Here is a 22,752-nt window from a genome sequence, read left to right on the forward strand (position 1 = left end):
AAGACCCCCCCGCTCCAGGAAACATGGTTGTGTGTTGGTTCGAGTCCCTGAGCTGCTGCTGCCGCTGCTGCTGCGGGAACCGCAGGTAACAGCGGAGTAACCCCGGGGCTCGACCTGAGAGACGGTGACGGAGTAACGGTCCGGAGGAGGACAGGACCCCACCATGGACGACAGCCTGGCCCGGAGGCCGGCAGCCCGGCCGCGGAGGCTGTCTGCTGCCGCCGCGGACTCCGGAGCTAACGTTAGCCTGCAAGATGGCGAGGTGACCGAGGGGATCGAGGTGCAGCCCGCCAGAGAAGCACCGACGGCAGCGGACAGACCGGGCGCTGCTGCTGCTGCTGCCGCCGCCGCCGCCGCTGCTGCTGCCGCTGCCGCTGCCGGGGTCACGGAGAGGAGGAGCTCGGCTCCGCAGGTGGTGGTTCACCAGAGGCATATGCCGATGGAGCCCAAGAAGTTCCAGATACCGAGGAAAGCCAGGGAAACGAGAGGTGAGCTCCTCCCGCAGCCACATCACAGCAGACACGAGTCCCGCACATTCAACTGGACATTTTACTTTCACGTTAACTCGTTTATTTTGAATTTCCGCCTCAGTCGTTTCCCTGAAGTGATCGCGAAGTGGCACAGCAACTGACAGGTTCCATTATCGGACGGCTAAACACCATTTCCTCATTGGATTTGCCGTTAAATATTCCGCATTTTTACATATTCATCAACACGACTCGTGAACGTTACGCCCCGGTGCCTAATGGAGATCACCGCGAATCACTAACGACGACGTTAAGTGTAACTGGCAACGGTTTTTGACGATGCTAGCTAGCGGTTAGCTTAACTGACGTAAATAACCGTGTTTATCGTCCGTTCGTCGCTGCTCCGCTTTGTCGTGGCTTTCACGTGGAAGTGACTTTTATCTCCGGGTCAGAAAGATGCGTTTCACCTGTTTGTTAGGGTGAGAAAGTGTGAGACCACATGAGGGCGGCCTCGGTTTGTTTACATGGGAGTGGGAGTGGGAGTGTGGGAGTGGGAGTGTGGGAGTGGGAGTGTGTGTGTGTGTGTGTGTGTGTGTGCGTGTGCGCGTCTGTGTGTGTTTTCATGGCACTATTTATAATCAATATGGCAGCAACCCCATGCATTAAATCCATCAACAAACTACAGGAGCCCTCTTACACACTCGTGTGTCATATTCATGCCTGATTTTTCAAGATCCATGAACTATTCTCTGAGAAATCAACGAAAACCAAAATCAACAAGTTAAGAAGAGTGTAAAAGATTCTGCGGGGCCTCTTCCCTGATTCAAACCGAATCCTTGCGCCAAATTTCGTCGAGATCCGTCCTGCAGTTTTTTGTTTTTTTGTGATCTTACTTTAAAACAGACAAACCAAAAATCAAACCCACCCACAAACAAAACAGGCAGATGTGAAAACCTCCTTGTCGGAGATAATGAAAAGCACACGGGGGGTCGAACTTGGTACTTTTCACCGTGGCCTCGTTGTTGAGCTGTGTGCGGTTGAATATTTGAATATTTGAATATATGTCCAGTTCAACCTCCCGGCAAAGTAACCGGAGAGACTCAAGACTTGAGTTCAATGATTAACTGAACTTCAGACAAGTACAAATATTGAGGACACACATTTACACAACAGAAAACATTAAACTGGTTTAAACCGCAGTGTTTTCTCTCCCGTTGTCGATGCTGCAGAGTATCAACCGAATCATCTCGGTAATTACAGATATTTAAGTTTGAATCAGTACAAATAACCGTCTGGAAATTTATCAAGATATTCAGTGAATCTGGAACCGTTTCGTCCTTATTTCTAAGTTGTTGGCGATGATGCATTTTATCTTAGATCTCTGACAGTAAAGGGCCACAGACACATTTTAAAGTTGTGAGTCTTTCTCAGGTGTTGGCTGCGGCAGCTGCTGCCTCAGTCTCCTGAGAATCGGCCACATTAGGCACAAACACTGCTCCTGTTTTAATTGAGGAGGAACAACTGCTGCTTGTGTTTGTTCCCCAGCTGCTGGAACCCTGTGTTTGGGTGTGTCTCACCTGAGAGGTGCTGAATGCTTCATAAAGGACTGTTTGTATTGGGACAGTTATTGCACAGTGTGGTTTCTGATGAAGTTGGAAGATGGTAGCTTACTAGCTTTTATAATGAAGTAAGCTCTGGTTGTGTCTGATGGGTCTGTGGCACTGTATTGTATCTGAAACATGTCCGAAACATCTCCTTTCTTTTCTTCTCATGTTTTGTTTTTGTTGTATTTTTGTTCACTGGAGGATGAACCCGAACAATCAGTCTGTCTGTCTTCCTTTGTGACTTGTATATGTACTAGAAATATACAGTCCTGTTTCTCACAGTACAGTATTAGTCCTAAATGCATCTGTTGCTCAGTTTGTCCAACACTGCCTGTGTGCAGACAAGGGATTTGTTTGTATTAACTCTAAAGTAGAGATGTTCCGATACGTTTTGTCCCTTTCTGAATGATTATTCATTGACCTTCATTGTTGTCTTTCTTTCAGCTCTCTTCCGAGATGTCTCCACTGAGTCCCGGGAGTTCGAAGACATGGTGAACATCCTGACCTCTAGTTACTTCGACACTGGCTCCGCTGGCTGCTTCACCTACTGCAAACCTCGCCTGGTCTACAGCGAGCTGCCGGAGAAAGAGGTGAGAGCTGGACGTGTGGAGGGCTTGAGGAAATGCTCTCCATTTACTACTTAAATATGTAATTTGAGCAATTGTTAATATTTTCAGCTGTCATCTACATTTGGTGGCGTTTGCTGTACTTCAAATAATTTGGAGGCCTGTGACAGAGCCGGAGGTTATGATGATGATGAAGTAGAGCTCGTACGATACGTATCTTTAGGGCAGATGTAGATATGGTAAAAATGTGGGATGCTGATAGTGTTGAAATCTTTAAACTCAGGCTTTAAACTATCTCTTAAGCCTGGGGTTTGATCAAGTATGGTTTATATACGTTATTTTACATTAGAGGTAGGATTGAATCAAATGTAAATTTTGCTTTGTTCATGCGTGTTTCAGTTTGTGGAGAAGAGGAGGGAGATGAAGATGGACGGGAGGACGGACACGGAGCTGGAGGAGAGTTACGGTTTCATGTTGGTTGAGGCTCCAAAGGTGAGACAAACGCTGAGTCGCTGCTTTTTTTTTGTCTAATTGGAAAACAAGAGGTTTTAAATGAGCTAAACACAGACGGTAACGTGGATGAATTTATGGTAGACTGGGATCAATTGAAGAATTATTATTTGATGAGCCTTATCCTTAATAATGTTACTGATTGTTATTTTTTTTATAATTTGTTCGTTGTAGGTGCACCAGCTCTGTGAGAGTGGTCTGTGTGTGAGTCAGAGCTGGATCACAGTGCTGGGAAACCCCAGTAAAGGTAAGAGTGGGCAGATACACACTTGTAACTCTTTCCATCTGTTTCTTGTTCAGTCTGACATGAAAGGAGAACTCATACATGTTGCACACAAACTTGATTATTGGAAAGAAAATGACCTGTGTTATTATTATTGTCTGTCTGCAGGAGTGTATCTGTCCAGGTACTCAGACCTGCTTCAGATTAACCCGTTCACCCCGGGAGCCACAGGGGAGATCATCATCTTCAAAGTGATGAAGGTAAATTAGTAGTTACCGTCATCACCAGTCTGTCACCTTAAGGAAACTTAATGTTACCAATGATGTTGAACACATGGACATGACCATGAACGTGTAATATCATATAACAATAGTTAACGATATGTGACACAGCCCGACTCTGCTGGCGCTAAAGCTCTGGTTGGTTTAATATATTTTTGCTGGCACTCTGTGATAATATATGAAAATTAAATGTTTTCAAAGGTTGAATTGTCTCTAATTTTGGTTTCAGGGAAAAGTGAAGAGTATCTATGAAAACATGAAGAACATTCTAGATCCAACACCTCGCTTCGACAGCCACATCTTCAAGAACGCCAGCAAAGTCACCTCACTCACGTCCTACCGCGCCTTCGAATTCACGCAGGTAAATAAACATCTACACGCTCAGTACAGTCTTGCAGAAACATGTGTATTTCATGTTTGGATCAAGTTGTGTTGAAAAGTTAGGGACATTAGATCATTTTGCTCAGTTAACATATTTCTATAGTTTTTCTTCAGGAACATGAAACATGACTTTTGACCTTTTCATGATGTTGTTTATTCCAGCATTACTTCTATGAGTATTCCTTCGATGAATTGCGACAGCGACCTCGCCAGGTTTGTCCATATGCCGTCGTCTCCCTCCTGTTCAAAGGAAAGGACACTCCCCTTCTGAGGTATGCACTTCTGGATATAAGAACAGTCATGGGTTATTCCAACATGTCAGCTTTAATGACACTCAACGCCAAAAGTGAAAAATTAACACCAAATAAGCCAATGCAGAGATCTGTGGACCGATCGGGGAAATCCCTGAAAACGTAATCATCTGGAATGTAGAGGTCTTAGAATAAACAGTACTAGTGTCTGTTTTGTTGATCTTTCTGATCTCAGCACTAGATTTCTGAAATGACCGTTTCTCTGTCTGTTGTGTTTGAACAGGATGAACAGTCAGACTTCAGAGGGGAGCAAAGGTGAGCACTGGTCCCTGTTTCCTATTCAGTTCAGTCTTCATTTTTGCTGTCTTGCCTTGAACCTGCTGATAATGACCTTTACCCCTCTCTCTCTCTCTCTCTCTCTCTCTCTCTCTCTCTCTCTCTCTCTCTCTCTCTCTCTCTCTCTCTCTCTCTCTCTCTCTCTCTCTCTCTCTCTCTCTCTCTCTCTCTCTCTCTCTCTCTCTCTCCCTCCCTCCCTCCCTCCCTCCCTCTCATTCGCTTTAATTACTCTCTCAGAGCGAGCTCAGTTCACAGTGTGGACCGGAGATTTGGTGCAAGGCGACCGGGTTCTCTTCCAGATCTCCCTTCGCTCCTTTTCGCCGCCCTTCCTGCCCCACAGACTGTGAGTACTGTGTTAAATGGAGTCGGCTCAGCGAGTGTGACTACGTTTCAGAGCTCCACTCAACACACCGGTAGACTCAGTTTATTCTCAACATGAAAAACATTCAAACATGAAGAAAAAGCCTAATGCTTTCTCCAGAAAACATTCCCAACAGTACAAATGTAAAAATTGTGTCCATTTTTTGAAAAAGGGGTTCGTCTCTGTTATACTTTGACCTCCTCCGATCTCAAAATGATTCTCTGTGTGTGTCTCGCCATGTCTCCTTCAGACCAGAGAAGTTGAAAATAGGTTGTGTGATGAGACTTGACCAGGTGACCAAGCTCCTCCCCTCCAGCCTGTTCTCCTACCACCTCTACAGCAGCAGCCAGGAAGGTGACGTCACATGAACCCTCAGACTGATGACACGTCACACACCAGACTGCAGCTGATGTTTTAGACTTAACTCTAATTTTGTGTTGACGTCACATATTTTTAAAATGAAGAGAATTCTTTCAGCTCTACTTTTTTACTAAGTAGTAAAAAAGTAGAGCTGAAAGAATTCTCTTCATAGGACATCAAATATTCTTTCAGTAGAAAATAAAGCTTTCAAAACAAAGCAGAGAAGCTCGGATTACAACGCAGCTGTTCATGATGCCATTTCTTAGTCAATATATCTTTATATAGAAAATAGCTGTTGACATTAAAGATTAAATTAAAATCTTGTATATATCACTTTTTTTAAAGTGTAAAAAGAAGAACGTGTTTCATTTCCATTTGCATTGTTAGTGTTGTATTGTCTGATTGTTAGTAACATCAAACTGAATTTATGACCGTGTGTCTGTGTGTGTGTGTGTGTGTGTGTGTGTGTGTGTCTGTGTGTCTGTGTGTAGTTGTGGAGGACGGACATTGCTGCAGTCTTCTCGAGGTGGTTGACAAAAGTCGGTCAACGACCAACGTGACGAAACTCCTGCAGGAGCTGGAGATGACGAGAGTGGTGGGTTGTGCTTACTCTCATATTGAACCTCACTTAATTTAGCTGAGTGCATTGGTTGCTGATACATTAGAGTGTAGCTGCACTCTAGAGAAGGAGCAGGATCAAATGTAAGATCTTCATTCATTAATTCTATATTTTTCCACTTGCCTCTACTTCGACATTATTTCTGATCATTGTTTATCTTCTGTCGTGATGGATTTTTGGGGGCAATGCTGATATTTTGTGTGCGATCTATTTCAGTAGAGAGGTAAAGAACAACGAAGGAGGGAAGAGAAGGGGAACCAAAGCAAAAGGAAAGAAAGTGTGTGAGCACAAAGGAAGTTAGACAAGAACTGTTGAATAAGAGTCGTCTGCTCTCTGCACAGGTTCTGGTGACTCCACTTACCGAGCGAGGATTTCTCTTTCTACTCTCCAGTGTTCAGATGGCCTCACCTCCTGGTATGTGATGGGACAGATTGGGTGTAATGGTAAAATATGTAGAGGATAATCTTTGGCCAAAGATTGTCGATGTTTGATAATAATCTCATGTGACTTTTTCATAGTTAAAAAGGATTTAACATATAACGACATGTTGCATCTATTTAAAAGTTCTTTTACAGACACATAACAGGAAGAAAACGTCTTCAGAAAATAAGACAGAAATAGGGAAACAAAATACAAATGGTGGAAAATCTGCTCCTCAGTGGATGATGTTTTTGTGTTTGCAGAGCGAGAAGGGGACTGGAAGAGGTGTCTTCAGGCCTTGTTTGTTTTTCCTGAGTCAAGAGACGTGGCCAAATCCAGTGAGTAACACAGGGACGGATGAGTGTGATTCATTTTCTATTCAGTGATCCATCATCTATTGTTTTGATGGCTCATTTAAGACTGTTAATATAACTTATTCGGATTAGTGCAGCTTTAACAACCATAAAAGAATCAACACTTACTTAAGTACAAACTGAAGCCTTGACCTGAAAATGATCACCATGATTTAAATATTGTTGTTTTCTTATTTCTTCCCATAGCATCAAGGTGGGCCTCCTCTGCCCATGATGCCTCAGTGTCGATGTCTTGTGCCACAGTGATGCCGCGTCTGAGTACGTTTATCCCAGCGTTGCATCACGCCCTCGTCAAAACCCGTGCTAACCCCGCTCCCGAGCTGTCTGCCGGCGTGGAGCGCCAGGCAAAAGACTACCTCATTGGCCTGAATGACGGAAAGGTGCAGCCAACAACTCTTTCAACTGAAACGCTCTCATCTCTGTTTGTATTTTTGTTTTCCCATGTGACTTTGACATGCTCTTAACTCTGGGCATCTACCTGAAATTCCCTAGTAACATATCTGGTGTCAGATCAGGTTGGGGTTGGGGCTCTGTTCGGGCCAGTTACGTTTTTCCACGACAAACTGTCAAAACCTTTTCTTCATGGATTTTTCGGTCTTCACCCTCCAGGTTCGGCAGTACCCCATGGGCGAATACGACTCCAACCAAGATGAGCAAGAAAAGGATTTTCCCGCTCCCAAACACCACAAGGTGAACATGGACTACTATCTGCGCTCCTATCTGCACAACCCTGCCCTCTACCTGCTGTCAGTGGCCCGGGCCAGGCAGGTGGTGGAGGCACACTGTGGCCCCGAGGAGCCACAGCAGGTGAGGCCCAGGAAGAGCTGTGCAGGCCAGAGAGAGTCGACGGGATGTGCAGGTCAGAGAGAGTCGACGGGCTGTGCAGGCCAGAGAGAGTCGACGGGTTGTGCAGGCCAGAGAGAGTCGACGGGTTGTGCAGGCCAGAGAGAGTCGACGGGGAAGGAGGTGACAAGCAACTCCAGAGACGGACATTCCAACACTAAGAAGGTGAAAATGGACATCATGGTGATCATAAATAGTATAAGATTATTAGATATGTAAGTTATACGTTATTAGTTAGTGTGATGTAATGAGGATGATTTAGAAATACTAGATTATTGTCATGATGGCCTGAAATGTTTGTTCTTTGCCACTTAGTTGCAGCAGCTCGTAGACCTGGTTTTGACCTGTAAGAGGAACGCAGAGAATGAGGTGAAGAGGGAGGAAGGAGCAGAGGGATCGCTGAAGGCACCGGGGAGGAAGAGGAGGCTGGAGCAGCAGGCGGCAGCGAGGGCCCTTAAATTCCTGAAGGCAACTCAGGAACCTGGAAGAGATTCCAAGATTCCAGGTGAGGAAACGTCGAGGCTCTGGCTCAGGAGGTGGAGCTGGTTGTCCACTAATCACAGGGTTAGTGATCCCATTGCTGGATCCTCCTGTTCACATATTTAGCTGTAACGTACGAGTCCTTGGGCAAGTTACTGAACCCCAAACTGCAATAGTCTGAATCTGATGGATGAAGGAGGATCAAATTATCAAGAGCTTTCCATTTCCAGACCAGTTCCCATTTTCAATCGGGTCTGGATATGGTTCATTTTCTAATTCCAAGGGGCGTTATCAACTCTCGCAGATCAGAGCTGTGACCAATCAGAGCAAGGCAACTTGACGTAGTGCAGCGAGACAGAAAAATATAAAACCCTTGGATTGTGCCTGGGTTGATAAACATCACTCAAGTCAGCTGATTTCTTTTTGCTGTATTTTCCTTTCTCATTCAGACTCAGACTCCGTTATGTTTTTCTTCTTTTCCAAAAACATATAAAATTCTTCTTAGCGGTTGAAGTGGAAAGGTCTACCCTCAATATTAAATAGATTTATGCAGAATAAATCTTATATTAAATATTAAATCATAATTTTGGCTCCAACATTCATCATATCAACAGGACCCCATTTTACATAAAAAGAAGTGAATAATCAGGGTTTGGTTGGATTTAGTCAAAGTCAGAAACAGTTGTGTATTTGTAAAATCAGAAATGATTGTTCCCCAAAATCTGACCACAAGTGACTCAATCCACTAAAAGTGAAGGAAAGAAGATTATGAAATTGTGTCACAGCTCAAGAGTTGAAAACTTAATAAAATCATTATTATTTATTATTATAATGTGTGAAACTTTTTGTTTTAAATGATGATGTATAAATGATTTTCGATTTCGACTGACCACAGCTCATGGATTGTTTGTTCTTATGTATGTTTTTCTTCTTTCTGCTTTTGGCTCCCAGTCGACGGAAGCCAGGTGCCTGCCTCTCCTGACTCTCTTACATCTGTGATTGGTTCAGTGGGTTTGAGAGACGTTGATCTGAGAGAAGATGGATCTGAGCTTGCTGCCAAACTTGTCATGCTGCTGACAGGTGACTGGATGTTGAGACTTCCTGTTTGACAGCACACACCAACTACTATATAACACATGGAAGCTTCAGCTTGTCATTCAATTCTTTTGTTCAGCCAGTATTTGTAATCTGAAAAATAACCCATTTCTTTTCCAGTAGCAGTTAAACGTTCACATCCTGTTTCATTTGCTCATGTCTCAATAAATAACCTGAAGGAGCTTGTAGGACATCGTGATGACAACATTAAGATCTAAGAAAAACAAATATTTTGTTTCTTTGCTCACTGACAGGCCTCAAACAGTCTGCCAGGGGCCTGGTCAGTCAGGAGGAGGGGCCGAGGGAATCCTCTCCATTTGATAGGCTGGCCACTAAGCTGGGCCTGCCCACCAACTGTGACATTGACCTGAGGAAGCAGGAAGAGCTGGAGGTAAGAGACAAACTTAATATCAACCTGCGTTCCTCAGAAACTCTGTGTGTTTCCACCTCAGGGACCAGGATATGATTTGGGTTCTGTAGATTCCCTGCTGATGGGGTAGTGTTTGGGACTGCACTTGCAAAGCAGTCAATCCTGATCAACAGCATCACAAATTGAATCTCCCCCACGTTGGGAGATTCAACCTGTCGTTCCAGTTCATATGAGCTTGCTGTAGCTGTTGATTTTTCACACGTCGGGAGTCTGATTTGTCGGATCTTCCAAGGTCTTCAGACCTTGTTGGTAACGCTGGCATTCAACAATCTGAAGGAACCTTTTTAGTTTCAATAAGTTCTTAAGACTAAAGTTTCATGGCAGATCTCAGCTAACAAAGTGTGTGTTTGTGTGTGTGCAGGAGCAGACTGCGGGCAGCGTCAGCAGTCTGGAGGGATTCAGTCCGAGCTCGCACAGCGGGGAGATGAATCACCGTGGAGGACGAGGTCTGGGGAGAGGAGCAGGAGTATACGAGGATGACGAGGAAGAGGGGGAGATCCCATGGGTCCTCATCCCCATAACAGGTCAGTCTGACTCAGGGAATTTGTGACTTATACACATTTTGATACCTTAAGTTTTGTGTTTGACATATGTTCTGTCTCCCTGGTCCCAGTTTAGTTCAAGTATTTTTTACTCTGCCCAGTACTCAGGAATATGGCAACAAATATCAGATCACTATGTAACTGTAACTTTTTAAATGTTAGGTGAATTGTACTGTGTCAAGATCGTTTGCCATTCTACCATAATTAGTGATGGTTATGAAATAGCAAGTTCAATTAACTCTTAACTCTGTGTACAGGTCTGTGTTCAGATCGCTACTCTCAGAGAGACAGAAACCTCCCTCAGGATCCTCGCTTTCAGCACCTCTCGATGGCAACAAGCATCACCACGACGACCAAACCCCCCGGGAAGACCCCCGCCCCGTCTCCTGAGCCGAGCCCCCCTCCCTTCCCCTCTCAATGCCCATCACCTGACCCCAGCCCTCCCCCTTCACCTTCCCAATGCCCGTCTCCAGAGCCCAGTCCCCCTCTCTCGCCGTCTCAATGCCCCTCCCCGGAGCTCAGCCCCCCCACTTCTCCCTCTCAATGCCCATCTCTGCAGCCTCCACAATCTACTTCCCAGCGTACGTCCCCTTCCCCCTCCCCGTCCCGGTGCCAGTCCCAGTCCCCAGAGCCTATGGAGCACATCCCACCTAACAAGGGCGACAGTGGTGCTAATGAGGAGCGTCTAGCCCCCACAGCCCCCAGAGAGTTTAAAGGTAATCTCAGCCAACTGGAGTTTGGTGTCTACTTCTCGAATGTTAGACAAAATTTGAAAATGTCATTGTATTGTTTGCGCAACCAGTAGCTGATAGTGCACCGACTTAGTTTTTGACCTTTGCGTGATAAACACATTATTGAAGTTAGGCTTGTTTCCTGCAGGAATGTCCTGGGACAGACGAGAGAAGAATGAAGAGCCATCTGTTCCCCCAGCTCCAGAGAGGAGGACAAGCTCCTCGCCACCACTCTCTGTGAAGGAGTATGCAGACGGGGAAATGCAGGAGATGACGGAGAGAGGTGCAGTGATTCCAGTCGAGGAGAAAGAAAGTCAACCGGTTGAAAAAGTGCAAAAACAAAGGGAAGAAAAAGCCCCAGAGTGTAAACGAGGTGGGGAAGAGGTGGGAGATATGGAACATGAGGTAGCGAGTGAAAAGAAACAAAAGGGAGAGGTGAAGGAAATGGTAGGTGGCCCTTCTCCGTCCGTGTCCTCACCTCCTACACGTCCCCTCAGAGATATTGACAGCATAGTGGACAAACATCTTGGCAACTTCTCCTCCGAGATGCAGCTCCTCCTGCAGGAGAAGAGCATTCACTACAGCTTCCCACAGTCCCCTCACTCCACCTCGAACACAGAAACCACCGCACCTCCACACACACTCCCACACACTTTGACATCTCAGTTTTCAGAGTATGTGTCTTTCTACAACCCCTGTCCCCCTGTGAACGACTACGTTAGCTCTCTAAAGGACGGCATTAACAGCATGTTAGTTGAGTTTGGTGGCAGCAGGCGGAGCCACAATGCCGACACCAGCCGGACCAATAGTGACATGTTGGCTAGCACTGTGAGCGCTTTTGTGGCCAGCATCCGAGCAGCTAATACAAAAACAGGCAGCGATGATGAGGCGTCGGCTCCCGGCGGTGAACTGAGCGCTGCTTATCCCAGCTCTTCAGTCAGTCAAACTCCTGCACTCTCCAGAGGAGGTGAAGTGTGGCAGCCAGATGCAACCAGACAGTTTCCTGATGCAACACACAGCAGGAATTCTCCATCTTCTAATGTCACTTTATCAACTCCTACCTCTGCCTCTGGTTCTGTTTACAAGTCTACCGACACCACCGACTGCCATCCTCCCTCAGACAAGTTGTCCCAGTCCCACTGGAAACCACTGCAAAGTCCCACTTCAGAGATCAACAGAACAGGAGCTCAAGATATCAGACTAACACAAGACAGAAACTTCAGGATCATACATCGTGCGACTGATGTAGAAGCCGGGAGAAGTGTCACAGGGTTGAACTCTAACTTGACTCCCCCGGGGTCCAGCAGTGTTTCTCGGCCCTTACTCGAACCTCCACTTCCTGCCGAGCCGGTCTCCAACTCGGCCTCTGTTTCCGCCTTCGCTGCCCCAACCACAGCGCTGAGCTCCTTGATCAACCAGCTGCAGCCAGAGGTGTTCAGCAGTCTGGTGAAGATCATCAAAGATGTCAAAAAGAAATCGCTGCAGTTCTACCTCCACAGCACAGAGGAGAGGGACCCGCTCCTAGAAGACATCAAGGTAACTATTATAATTACTACAGTAATCAGTATCTAGCTTTTCTTTGATCAAGTCATTTGTTGATTTACTATATTTTTGTGAATATGTGTTTATAGTTTAGTATGTGTGTGTTCTGTTATTTTACAGGAACACCTGTTGAAGCAGGGAAACGTGGACCAGAGTCCTGTGGCCTTTCTGAACCACGAAAACCCCGACAACCGACTGCTGGTCATCATCAAGAACAAAGACATCGCTGGACACATACACAAGGTGCCTCTGACTGATGAGTGTAAAAACTGGTTCTGTTCTGTTCCTTCCTGAATGTCAGAGGCAGTTAACAGATCCAGATCTTGTATGAAAAGAAGTTACAACTGATGAGTATGTTCAGCTTCTGTCTTCCTGCGTTGTTAACCTGGAGAACTCTGCAGATCAGCTGCTCTGTAACTGCTCAGTCCTGTAACTGCAGGTCGACAGTAAATTCTGTGTTGTTTGGTTGTTTGTTAACGTTCCTCTGAGTTGACACTGTAACTGCAGGTTGTTTGCCCTGTTGGGCGTTTTTACACCTAATAGTCCGGACCAAGGTTGTAATGAGCTGATGACAGCGGGCAGCCTCCATGTTTGTCGTAATCAGGACGTGTGTGTTTGTGCACCCATCAGATCCCAAACCTGGTTTCTCTGAAGCGACGGCCCTCTGTTGTGTTTGTGGGGATCGATACACTGGGCGACATCAGGAACAACAGCTACAATGAGCTCTTTGTTTCGGGAGGATGCATCGTTTCAGATGAGATGATCCTCAACCCCGACTTCATCAGTCATGGTACGTCAGCCTTTTAAATTCAATGACAGGAGCCAGCTAAATGTTTCTTTAAGGTTATTTTAATATAAATCTTTCTGCATGTTTTTTTTTTAATCGTACTATTCTCGCCCATTAGTCTTGACACGTCTTTGGTCATTGCTAGAAATTCCGTAATATTTTGCAAAACATTGATCGATATTTCCGTCGATTATTAGACGAATGCATTACTGGCAGTGGATTTGCTCTCTGTATTTATTTCTTAAGGATTTGTTGGTTAATGAGATGTTGATCTGCAGGTCAGCTGGCTGAGCTGCTGCGGCTCCTGGAGCAGCACAGCTCTCTGGAGAGTGTCTGGAAGTGGAAGGTTCACTGCAAAACCCACAAGAAACTGAAAGAACAAGCCAGGTACTGATACTGGGTCAGCACAAGATGACGTCGACACAGTAACACAACAGACAGATGAATACACAAATGCGTTCACAGCCACATTCTTGTTTCTTGCTCAGTTTTTTGTTTAAATGTAACAATTTTTTTAGGATCTCTGTAAACTGGTCTTGTCCTGTATTTGCTTCAATATCAATCTGGTTTGAAAATGACACCCAATGCCACCTCGTGACAATCCCCTGGCACCTGTAGAGTTTCCTGTTTACCAGCCTTTAGAATAAGAACAGCTAAACTTGTATATATTTCATTCTGTAGTTTGAATGCGCTCTGACTTTTAAAGCCGGTACTGTTTGGAAATTCAGAGAGGAAAGTTGGTTGTTTAATGTGTGGGCGTGTGTTTGTTTGGTTGTAAGGTTCAGTAGAGAGGCAGCCAACGTACTCGACCTTCTCTCAGCCTATCAGAAGCGGCAAATTGTTGAGTTCCTCCCATATCATCACTGCGACATGATGAACCATCAGTCACCCGACCTGGACTGTCTTATCGAGCTCCAGGCCCGCTACACACAGTACCGACACACAATCTTCCTGACCGGTACGTTCCAGCACTGACAACACTCCAACACCACAGACTCAGTGGCTTCCTGGTTTATTCCTCATCTGAACGTCCTTGTTTCCTTTACTCAGAGCATTGTCACGAGAAGTTACCTGCCTACTCCAGTGGAGGCGTCATCGTGGCTGGTATCGAAGAACTTCTGCACAACTTCACCAGACTGGTCGGTTGCCATGACATCAAGGACAAGCAACCAGCCAAGGACGTTCTGCTGGCAAACAAAGGTCAGTTGTGGTATTTGAATTAGATGCAAAATAAAATAAAAAAACGTACCTGCCTTCACTCTCTATTTAAATGTCTGCCTGCAGTGGCAGTTAAACATCCTATTGCTTGCAGACGATGGCTTTTGCAAATGAAAATCTAATTCTATCCACTTCTTTTTGACACAAAGAAAACAAAGAGTTTATTTCTGATTGATTGCTAACGGACAAACTGGGAGTAAACCCATGGGTTAATGTAGATGGAGAGATATCGGGATACAGCATGGTTACAGTACATTGAGAAATACTCCACAAGGATACCATCTCCTCTCCTTCTCCAACTGTCACTGGGGTTGACCACACAAAGCTTCCCACTACCAGCAGGTAGAACCTATGTCAGAAGAAATTACGTCACTATTAGATAAAACAGGAAGACTGTACCCTGACAGTTTTACTAAACATGTTCTTACAAATTAGCTCCCCCTCTTCTTAGTGTGTTTCTGAATCCATTAGACAAGGTTTTCCTCCCCCTGTATTTACCTGGGTCACCATTTCTCTTCTTAGACAAAAAAAACACACACACACACTTTGCAGGTCGTACCAGACCATAATGCATTGCGTTAGGGGGGTGAAATGCATTGTGGAAGATGTATTTTATTTGGGTCAGTTGTTAGAATGAAAACAACACTGATAGTAGCTCAAAACATTCCCTGATGAGCCACTAGCCAAGGTTCAGGGGGAGAGACATGTTTGAGGAGCAGTAAAAGTCAGCGACTCTCTTTGTTGTGATAGTTTCTCTCTGACGTGTCACATGGCTCGGGGCCGAGTCGTGGCTGAACACAAGCACTCATAGATGAAGGGTGCAGCACCTTTCTCTGCATCTCAGAAAAGCTTGGTAACGCCATATCTGAAGTGTGTATTCATCCTAGTTTTGATAGTGTGTCTCTGTGGTTGTATCCTATTTCGGAGTATTTACTGTATTGCTTGCAACAACAATTATGATATAACTATGTTTTTACTATTACAAAATGTGTTACTGTGTTTTCCCATGGCCATGGTACCTCAGTTTCATCTGAGGGAGGTTCCATTACTCCTTCTCTTGCTTTGTGGAGAAAATCACAAGATGCTGTTAAGCTTTTGTGGTTGTTTTTTAATGTATTCAGCCAGCCAGAGCTTCTTGTTTCTGGTTTCCCTTGCTCTTGCTGTGCTGTTAAACTGGACATCTTTGGTGCTTTGGGGGGGGGAACTCTTTCATTCTTCTGACTACAATTTCTTGTTGGACCTGGCTGGGTTTGAATATTTGGGTGGGTTTTGCTGGGATGGTCCTTGTGATCTTAAGTTATATCAAGGCTGTAGGGCTGGTACTTTATCCTGTCACGATTATAATGACAAATGTAATCCTACTACTTTCTTTACTCTTTCCTTCACTGTCTTGTCTGGATCTTAACCTCTGATTTGAGGTGGACTACGTGTATGGCACCGCTTTTTCACCAGGAGATATTTGTTTTTCATTTTGTCTGTCGCGTGTTAGTAGCTTGCAGCGAGTCCAGCGGGGGATCCCCTGCTGTGGTCACACACCGAATTCTCCTGAATTTCTACGGACTTTATATTATGAGGCCAGGTGGAGAAAGTTTGCAGAAACTGCAGAGGCTCTCACTCGGACATTTGTGTCCACTCATGCACCTCCTCCAGAGAAATGCAGGGTACCTGCGGAGGTTAATGCATGTGTGAAAGCAGCTTTAGTAACACTAGCTTTCACCAATTCTTACCAGTCAAACTAATTAAGGACCCATGTTTTCATCAGGTTTCAACCCACCTTGTTCTACTGTTGTACTTGAGAGAACCTCACCAAGACGGAACATGGGTGAGTTACGTCTTGAATTACAAGGACTACCATGCTACCTCCTGTCTGTCAGCTGGTTGGGTAGTAAAGGCTTTAAGCATTGTACCAGGGGGAGTGAGGATGAGCACCGTCCAAGTTTCTCTAAACACCAGATTAAACAAAACTAATAACACAGTGAAACTGGTATGTCTGAGGTCTCCTCTCCTAGAATCTGCCGGTGTCTGATGGAAAGCCCTGAGGGAAGGTATTCTCCTTAATCGAGGCTGAACCTGGACACTGGCTCCTCCCATAATAACTCTATTCCCTCTCTTATTGGGCATAGATTTGCATATCTGACATATTGAAGAATTGATGGATAACAAGGGGCCGTACCTGTTTTCTTTAGGTCACAAACAAACAATTCATCACACACATGCAACGATCAGCTCTCAGATGTCCCCTCAGTATCTGGGTCAAAGCAGTCACTGCCATTCTCTTCCTTTCTCTCTCTCCCTGTGTGTTCTCTTGTGGGGCAGAATGCAGTCTTGATCTGTGCTCCCTTCTCACAACGGTAAGCCAGAAGATAATGGCAGCGAACAACAGCAGCAACCCATGTGTTGAATTACATAACTTGATGCCCCTTGGTATAAGAGAGTTGGTAAGTCAACTTAAATTTACTTCATTCCAGATGATGTTTTAACAAAAACCCTTAAGGGGCTTAGGAATTAAGTAAGGCTTGCCTTCTCGATACCATACTGTTAATCAGACACAGTCAAAGGACTCATTTATTTGTAGAAAAAATTTAAATTGTGATCACCATCATCCTTAGTCTTAGATTTTTGTGATAATACAAGAAAGAATTAATAGGGACAATGAACTAGGACTTAAGCCTGGGTTCCATTTGGGACTAAGGTGTGGTCATCTAATCAAACACCCTGCAGACGCCCAACTGGGTTTGAGGTTTGTCCAGGTCACTAATTTGCTGCCTTGCCCCTAGACCGGCACCAGGGACGGAGACCAACCTCCCCCTGCAAGCAACCAAGACTCTTCCTGCACCTGCCTCACCCCCCAACTGCTTACCAGTCCTCTGGCCAACAGTACCAAGGGACAAGGGGGAGAGGAACAAGGCAACAGCTCAGTGGATCCCAGCCCAGAACAAGGACTACATAGACCTGAAAGACAGGAACATGTGGTGCCCAATGGACAAACTGACAACTACTCTAAACTGATCCAAGTACTTGGCACCATTGATGAATCCGAGTCGCACTCCGCTCGGCCTGTGCCTCCTCAACACTCGACTCGCTTGCAGCTGTATAATCGCCAATGTCAGAAATTCAGGGACAGGCAACTTTTAGACCCCAAGGTTTGGATGGACATCTACTATTCAAGACCAGGCAGGGTACCAAACCACCAGCCGTACCTTCATCTTGGGGAACGGTATCGGGAGCTCCGGGCCACCAGCACTGTTGCTTTTGCTAGTTCTGCTCGCCACCGCTCTAATCGGTGGAGGGTGGCCTGTGGAGTGACTTGCTACAACCACCCTGAAGGACCTTGGTGCGAAATCCAGTCCCAGGATGGGACCCAGATCTGCATTCTTGCAGCTCTCCCCATGTCAGACGCCCCTCGAACTGTCGTTTAACTCCCTGCCAGATCTCTCGGCACCCCCCCTCTCTTTTCCCCACCCTGAACCTTCATCACTGACCCCCTCCACCTGATAGGAGATATGACTCACCTTGGCAAAATCCAAGAGAGGGTATTTGGGGAGAGAACATACAAGGGGAGCAAAAGAAGGAGAGAAAGAGGAGGAGCACTGACGGCTTCACAGACTGGAAAGTCATTTGAGAGCTTTTATTTATATGTTGTATGTGAATTATCAACTGTTGAAGTCTCTTGTTAAAAGACGATGGCCACTGCCAGATGCTGTTTTTTAGTTGTCAGTGATTTTTCAGACTTTTTATATTTTTCAGATCACATGAAAAGTGAATGCAATAGTAAAATTAACATAATCTGTATCATGAGCCTGTGTACACACAGAATACATGTTCGTTATCATGTGATGAGACTAATCGCGTCGATCACTGTTTAAAAGACGATGTAACTCTGAGAGCAGAATTTTTAAGGAAGATTTCAGTGTAGAAGGAACAGGGATGAAAATGACTAAGAATTATCGGTTTCTAAATCATCTTATCAAATTATTTTCTGACTATTTGTTCACTTTGCTGAATAAAACAAAGAAAACTGACCTGACTTTTTTGTGACACAGAATTCTGTCATCTTTTCGGTCCGGTCTCTTCATTTCCCTAAGGCTTCTCCAGCTACTTTTCAGTAAGACCTCTCGCTTTCTAACAACTTTCTCAACCATTAGATATGTTTAGAATAGTTCAGACTTGAGCCATCGTAGTGACTCAAGTGGTGTAACCTTGTGTTGTGTTACAGGAAAATCATAGGATCATCAAAGTGGGTAGAACTTGTTGTCTGGGATCGATGTTTCATGGCAATACATTGAACGGTTTGAGTGACGTGTGATAATGGTCGACTGACAGACTGACATTGCATCGCTGTGCTAATACATCATCATACAGCAGAGCCAGATATTTCATCTTTTTACTCCACCCATTTAACAACCTGATCTAAAAAGACGTCAAAAGCCATCATTCTGCTTTCTCTCCCCTCGTTCTACTGTCCCTCAGTTCCTTTGTCTCCTTCTCCCTTATTCAGCGACCTCACCCCCACCTCTCCTTTTGTCCTCTCCCGTTTCCCTCTCTTCGTTCTGCTGTCTCTTCCCCCTTGTCTGCCATCTCTCCCCAAAGTCTACACTGTCTCTTCTACTCCCTCTCATCCTACTTCCTCTACCTCTGTTTCTGTTTCTCTCCTCACCAGTTGCTCTCCTGCATCTTGCTGCTTCTCTGACTGCTCTCCTCCGTCCTCAGGTCCTGGCTGGCTGCTGAGTCCCGGTGACTCTGTACGCTCACCCTCTATCTTCCCAGAGCACATTCCTCCCCTGTCCTCCAGCGAGCCACCCAAGCATCTCATGCAGCAGCCGAGCTCCGGCCTCATCGCGCTCCATCATCCCACCGACCAGCTCGTCCCAGACACCTCCTTTAAGGATGGCGGGCCTCCACCTTCGGACACAGACTTTGAGGTTCTTAGTCAGGCCATCTCCCAGCTGCGGGCTGAGCGTCAGGCGCAGCTGCTGCAGCAGCGGCTGGAATGCCAGGAAAGACTCCTTTCCAATTCTCTTCACAGAGGTAGCGGTCACGCCACTCCTCCTGTTGGTCTCGGCGGTCTCTTTGAGTCTGTCCAGCCCACTCCAGGCAGGAAGGCTGTGGCAGACACTCATTCCACACTGCAGCCGGGGATTGAGAGGAGGCAGGACAGAGGGGAGCCTCCCACAGAGGGACAGAGGAGGGGAAGAGCTCTGGGAGGAGGAGTTGGATTCTTGGGAGTAAAGTCGGATCCCAGGATCAGTGACGCTTCTACCTCTTCATCCAATAATAGCGCAGCTGCAGTGACGGGACCAAATGGCCAGACTGACCCAACCAGCGCAGAGAGAGAACAAGCAGATCAACGAGGTGAACCAGCATTTTCCAAAGCAGCTAAACATGGTGCTGCCGCCTCCAGTACCTTCTCCTGTCCTGTGGAGGGCGACAGATCAAGGTTCGTACATTTACATTTGATTACTACTCATTTGTTGGTTTAAACCAACATGGTTCAAACTAGTGTGGGAGCAATAAAGTACGACAACTTTGTGGAACCATTATACTTCAGGTGTTAGTTTTACACTTTGGTGAGTGTGATGTCATTTCTTGGGGAATTAGCAAAACCTAATGACGTCATTGCAAGCATGCAATGTGATGAGGCCTTAGCTTTCAGAGGAAAAAAATGATTCATGTTCTTGATATTATAGTTTTATATTTTAGATCGATTTATCAGGATCATGAAAAACTATTTCCTGTGACCGTTTACCGGACGTCCACTTTCAGATGGTTAACGATGCGTTGCACAATGTTAGTTGTGATGTCAACAAGCGATGTCACCAAGCGATGTCACATCTAAAGACTCAAAATATACAACAAGCTTTTGGTGGAAAAGAAATGACCAGAAAACAGAGTAAAGAATCAACTGTTGTGTTACCACGGCCTCATCAACCGTTTTGAACATTAACAGTTTAGAATATAAAAGTAAAGTGAAGCCTCCTTCAGTGTTGCTTGGTTTAGTTTAATTCACGTTGTGCAGAGTCGGAGGTTCTCAAAAGATCCTGTTGTTTTTCAGGGAGGATTTATTGCTCATTCATTTCCTGCAGTTTGTCTCTTTGCTGCTGCTGAACTTCATCGTGTTTTCTCTCTGTAGAGACGCGCTCTCAGGCCAGGAGCAGCCAATAAGTGCAGAGGGAGCACTTACTAGAACCAGCACAGCCAGTGACACTGAGGTATCCGGAAGTGTGACCATGGCAACAGGCCAGGAGGACAATTCAAATCCTGCTCTACTGCAACAGATCCAGCAGCACCAACAGCTTTTGCAGCTGAGTAGGTTGAACCTACAACCACTATCCCACAGCCGGCGGCAGCAGCCGTGGGGCAGGGGCGTCCTGCAGCCCCGCTTCCTGCCTCAAATCCCCAGCCAGCACTTCTCTGCGGGGCCAACGCTGAGGCCCCTGCCTGCCCTGGGGAGGACCATGGGCCTCCTAGGGCCCACACCTACCTGGCCCGGGGGCGTGGTCTGGGGCTTCCCTCAGGCTCCCCCTCGTCCTGCACTGCTGGGGGCTTACCACAACCCTGCAGCTCAGGGCAACAGCAGGTACAGGGGGGGGCAGAGAGGAGGCTTTAACGGGATGTAGCTGAGTCACCAGCTGATGGACCCAGGTGACCTGCTCCTGTAACCTCCACCCACCTGCTGCAGCTCATGAAGCGCACTTAACTTAAAGAAATACTGTAAAGGACTAAGATGGACAGACTGTCGTACATGTCTTCCAGTGGACTGTCTTTCTGTCGTGTAAAAAGTACTTTTTTTGTTCTGAATGTTTGGTTAGTTAGTCTGGGAGCTGTTTGTGTTTAGATGTGTTTAGTAAGTGACTCTAAATGACTAGTTTTAACTTAAAAATCATGTGTTTTTTTTACATCAGAGATTTTTTGTATTAAACTTGGGTGCATGAACCAGAGTTTGCTTCCATGTCTCAGTCTCAGTTCATCACATGAATGTGACGAGGTCTTCGTGCCGGCTGTAGAGTCTAAAGTCTCCATGACATGAGACAGGTCTGACTTTATTGTACGTTTCTATATGTTGGAGCGGTTTTAAATCACTTTCCAGGTTTATCTTCATTTCATCATTTACTAAAATCTAAGATACACTGAGCTACTACAGTCCAGAAGGATGCATTTTTCATCCTGTCTACACAAGATAAACATGTGGTGCAAAAAAACAAGATAGAAATGTAATGGATCTCATTACTCTACATATTTTATTACATTTGCAATAATTAAAAAATCCTAATGCAATAAAACAAAGAAAAAAACTACACAGCACAGATGCTTAAACTGAACCATAAAGCTCCTTGACCAGCAGGAAGCTGAATGAACACTTTCATTAAAGGTTTAAATCAGTTGATTCTGCAGAGACTCAGGAAGAAAGGGTAAAACATAAGAACCTGTCTGGTGTCATTCTCATGGAAAAGTGCATTGAGTCAAATGTTTATGTAAAATGTTACACGACCAATCATAACTTGAGTTGTCATGAAAGTTCAATCACTCCAACCTATATAGCGTAACTTTGAAAACTCCTAAAAATCAGCTGCAGTCTGTTGATTTTCAAGTGAAAAGGGAACTTTGAAGTAAACTTCTCATTGTTGATCATCAAGTTTCCACTTTGATTCAGTGTCGCTCCTGTGAACCTCAGAAAACACTGAAGATTTTCTGTTAAATGTCGACAACAGAGTGTCCACCACTCGTCACTCAAAGCCTTCTGGGAGCTTTCTTGCTTCTCTCTGTGGTCTCGTTCCGTTTGGACGGCCAGGTGACCACTAACCCTCGACCCCCAGGAGAAACGCTGCAGCGTGCAAACTTAGGGGCACGGCTCAGTGAAGCAGGCAGCTCTGGAGAGGAGTTGTCAGGGGTCAGAGGTCACTTGTGATGCATTGCCGAGGGTGACCTGAGCTCGTTGTTGTGGTGCTTCAGTAGAGGGTTCAGGTCCGACTCCAGTTCTCTCTGCTTCTGTAATAAACCCTGTTAACACACACACACACTTTTTTATACTAGTGATGACGAAGTAGATTCATAGTTGATAATCGGCCGCACTGACAATCAGTGTTCTGTTACTTGCTGACAGTTCTGTGGACCTGTCACCTTCTCAGACTCCTTCACATTATGGCCCGTTTGATTTTTCTACGTAATAATCAAGTTTTCAAACCAAGCAATGAAAGAGAAAGTAAGAACAAGTTGGATAAAAGAAAAATAACATCCTTGTTTCAGTCTATCTCCATTAAAAACTCTGACCCTCCTGAGGAAGAACAAACATTCCTGCTCCTTCTTACAGATTATTGAACTTAGTGTTGATAA

At 45.4% G+C, this 22,752-nt stretch overlaps 2 protein-coding genes across 8 annotated transcripts in view; one reads left to right on the forward strand and one right to left on the reverse strand.

Annotated features, from left to right (window-relative positions):
- Positions 1-21,359, forward strand: tasora (transcription activation suppressor a). Of its 4 annotated transcripts, none has more exons than XM_034584418.1 (30): positions 1-324; positions 358-488; positions 2,516-2,661; positions 3,037-3,129; positions 3,322-3,394; positions 3,539-3,630; positions 3,881-4,012; positions 4,195-4,304; positions 4,567-4,598; positions 4,857-4,962; positions 5,231-5,334; positions 5,832-5,935; positions 6,301-6,373; positions 6,643-6,717; positions 6,940-7,133; positions 7,363-7,585; positions 7,694-7,761; positions 7,912-8,101; positions 9,028-9,156; positions 9,426-9,562; positions 9,963-10,125; positions 10,401-10,859; positions 11,023-12,410; positions 12,537-12,659; positions 13,047-13,206; positions 13,482-13,590; positions 13,983-14,161; positions 14,254-14,403; positions 19,132-19,858; positions 20,552-21,359. In XM_034584418.1, the coding sequence occupies exons 1-30, from the start codon at positions 164-166 to the stop codon at positions 21,036-21,038; spliced, it is 6,318 nt and encodes a 2,105-aa protein (XP_034440309.1). In that variant the 5' UTR covers positions 1-163; the 3' UTR covers positions 21,039-21,359. The 4 variants fall into 4 exon arrangements, with proteins under 4 accessions (XP_034440309.1, XP_034440310.1, XP_034440312.1 ...); XM_034584419.1 differs by having other exon boundaries at positions 370-488; XM_034584421.1 differs by lacking the exon at positions 20,552-21,359 and adding an exon at positions 16,738-16,859 and having other exon boundaries at positions 19,132-19,283.
- The window catches only part of ccdc66 (coiled-coil domain containing 66), a 10,062-nt gene continuing 8,514 nt past the window's right edge, over positions 21,205-22,752 (reverse strand). For all 4 annotated transcript variants that reach the window (XM_034584442.1, XM_034584441.1, XM_034584443.1 and 1 more), the window contains one exon: positions 21,205-22,419. In XM_034584442.1, the coding sequence (XP_034440333.1) occupies positions 22,318-22,419 (102 nt within the window). In that variant the 3' untranslated portion in view covers positions 21,205-22,317. The remainder of the gene's footprint in view (positions 22,420-22,752) is intronic.

Source organism: Hippoglossus hippoglossus, chromosome 5 (assembly GCF_009819705.1).
Source record: "Hippoglossus hippoglossus isolate fHipHip1 chromosome 5, fHipHip1.pri, whole genome shotgun sequence".
In the NCBI taxonomy this organism is placed as follows: domain Eukaryota; kingdom Metazoa; phylum Chordata; class Actinopteri; order Pleuronectiformes; family Pleuronectidae; genus Hippoglossus; species Hippoglossus hippoglossus.

What these genes read in the sequence shown, in the direction of transcription:
- tasora (XM_034584418.1), top strand. Translation starts at nt 164, where the DNA reads ATGGACGACAGCCTGGCCCGGAGGCCGGCAGCCCGGCCGCGGAGGCTG. An exon ending in GCGAGCTGCCGGAGAAAGAG is followed by an intron (nt 2,662 to 3,036) that starts GTGAGAGCTGGA and finishes TGCGTGTTTCAG; the next exon opens with TTTGTGGAGAAGAGGAGGGA. An exon ending in GCCCAGGAAGAGCTGTGCAG is followed by an intron (nt 7,586 to 7,693) that starts GCCAGAGAGAGT and finishes CGGGTTGTGCAG; the next exon opens with GCCAGAGAGAGTCGACGGGG.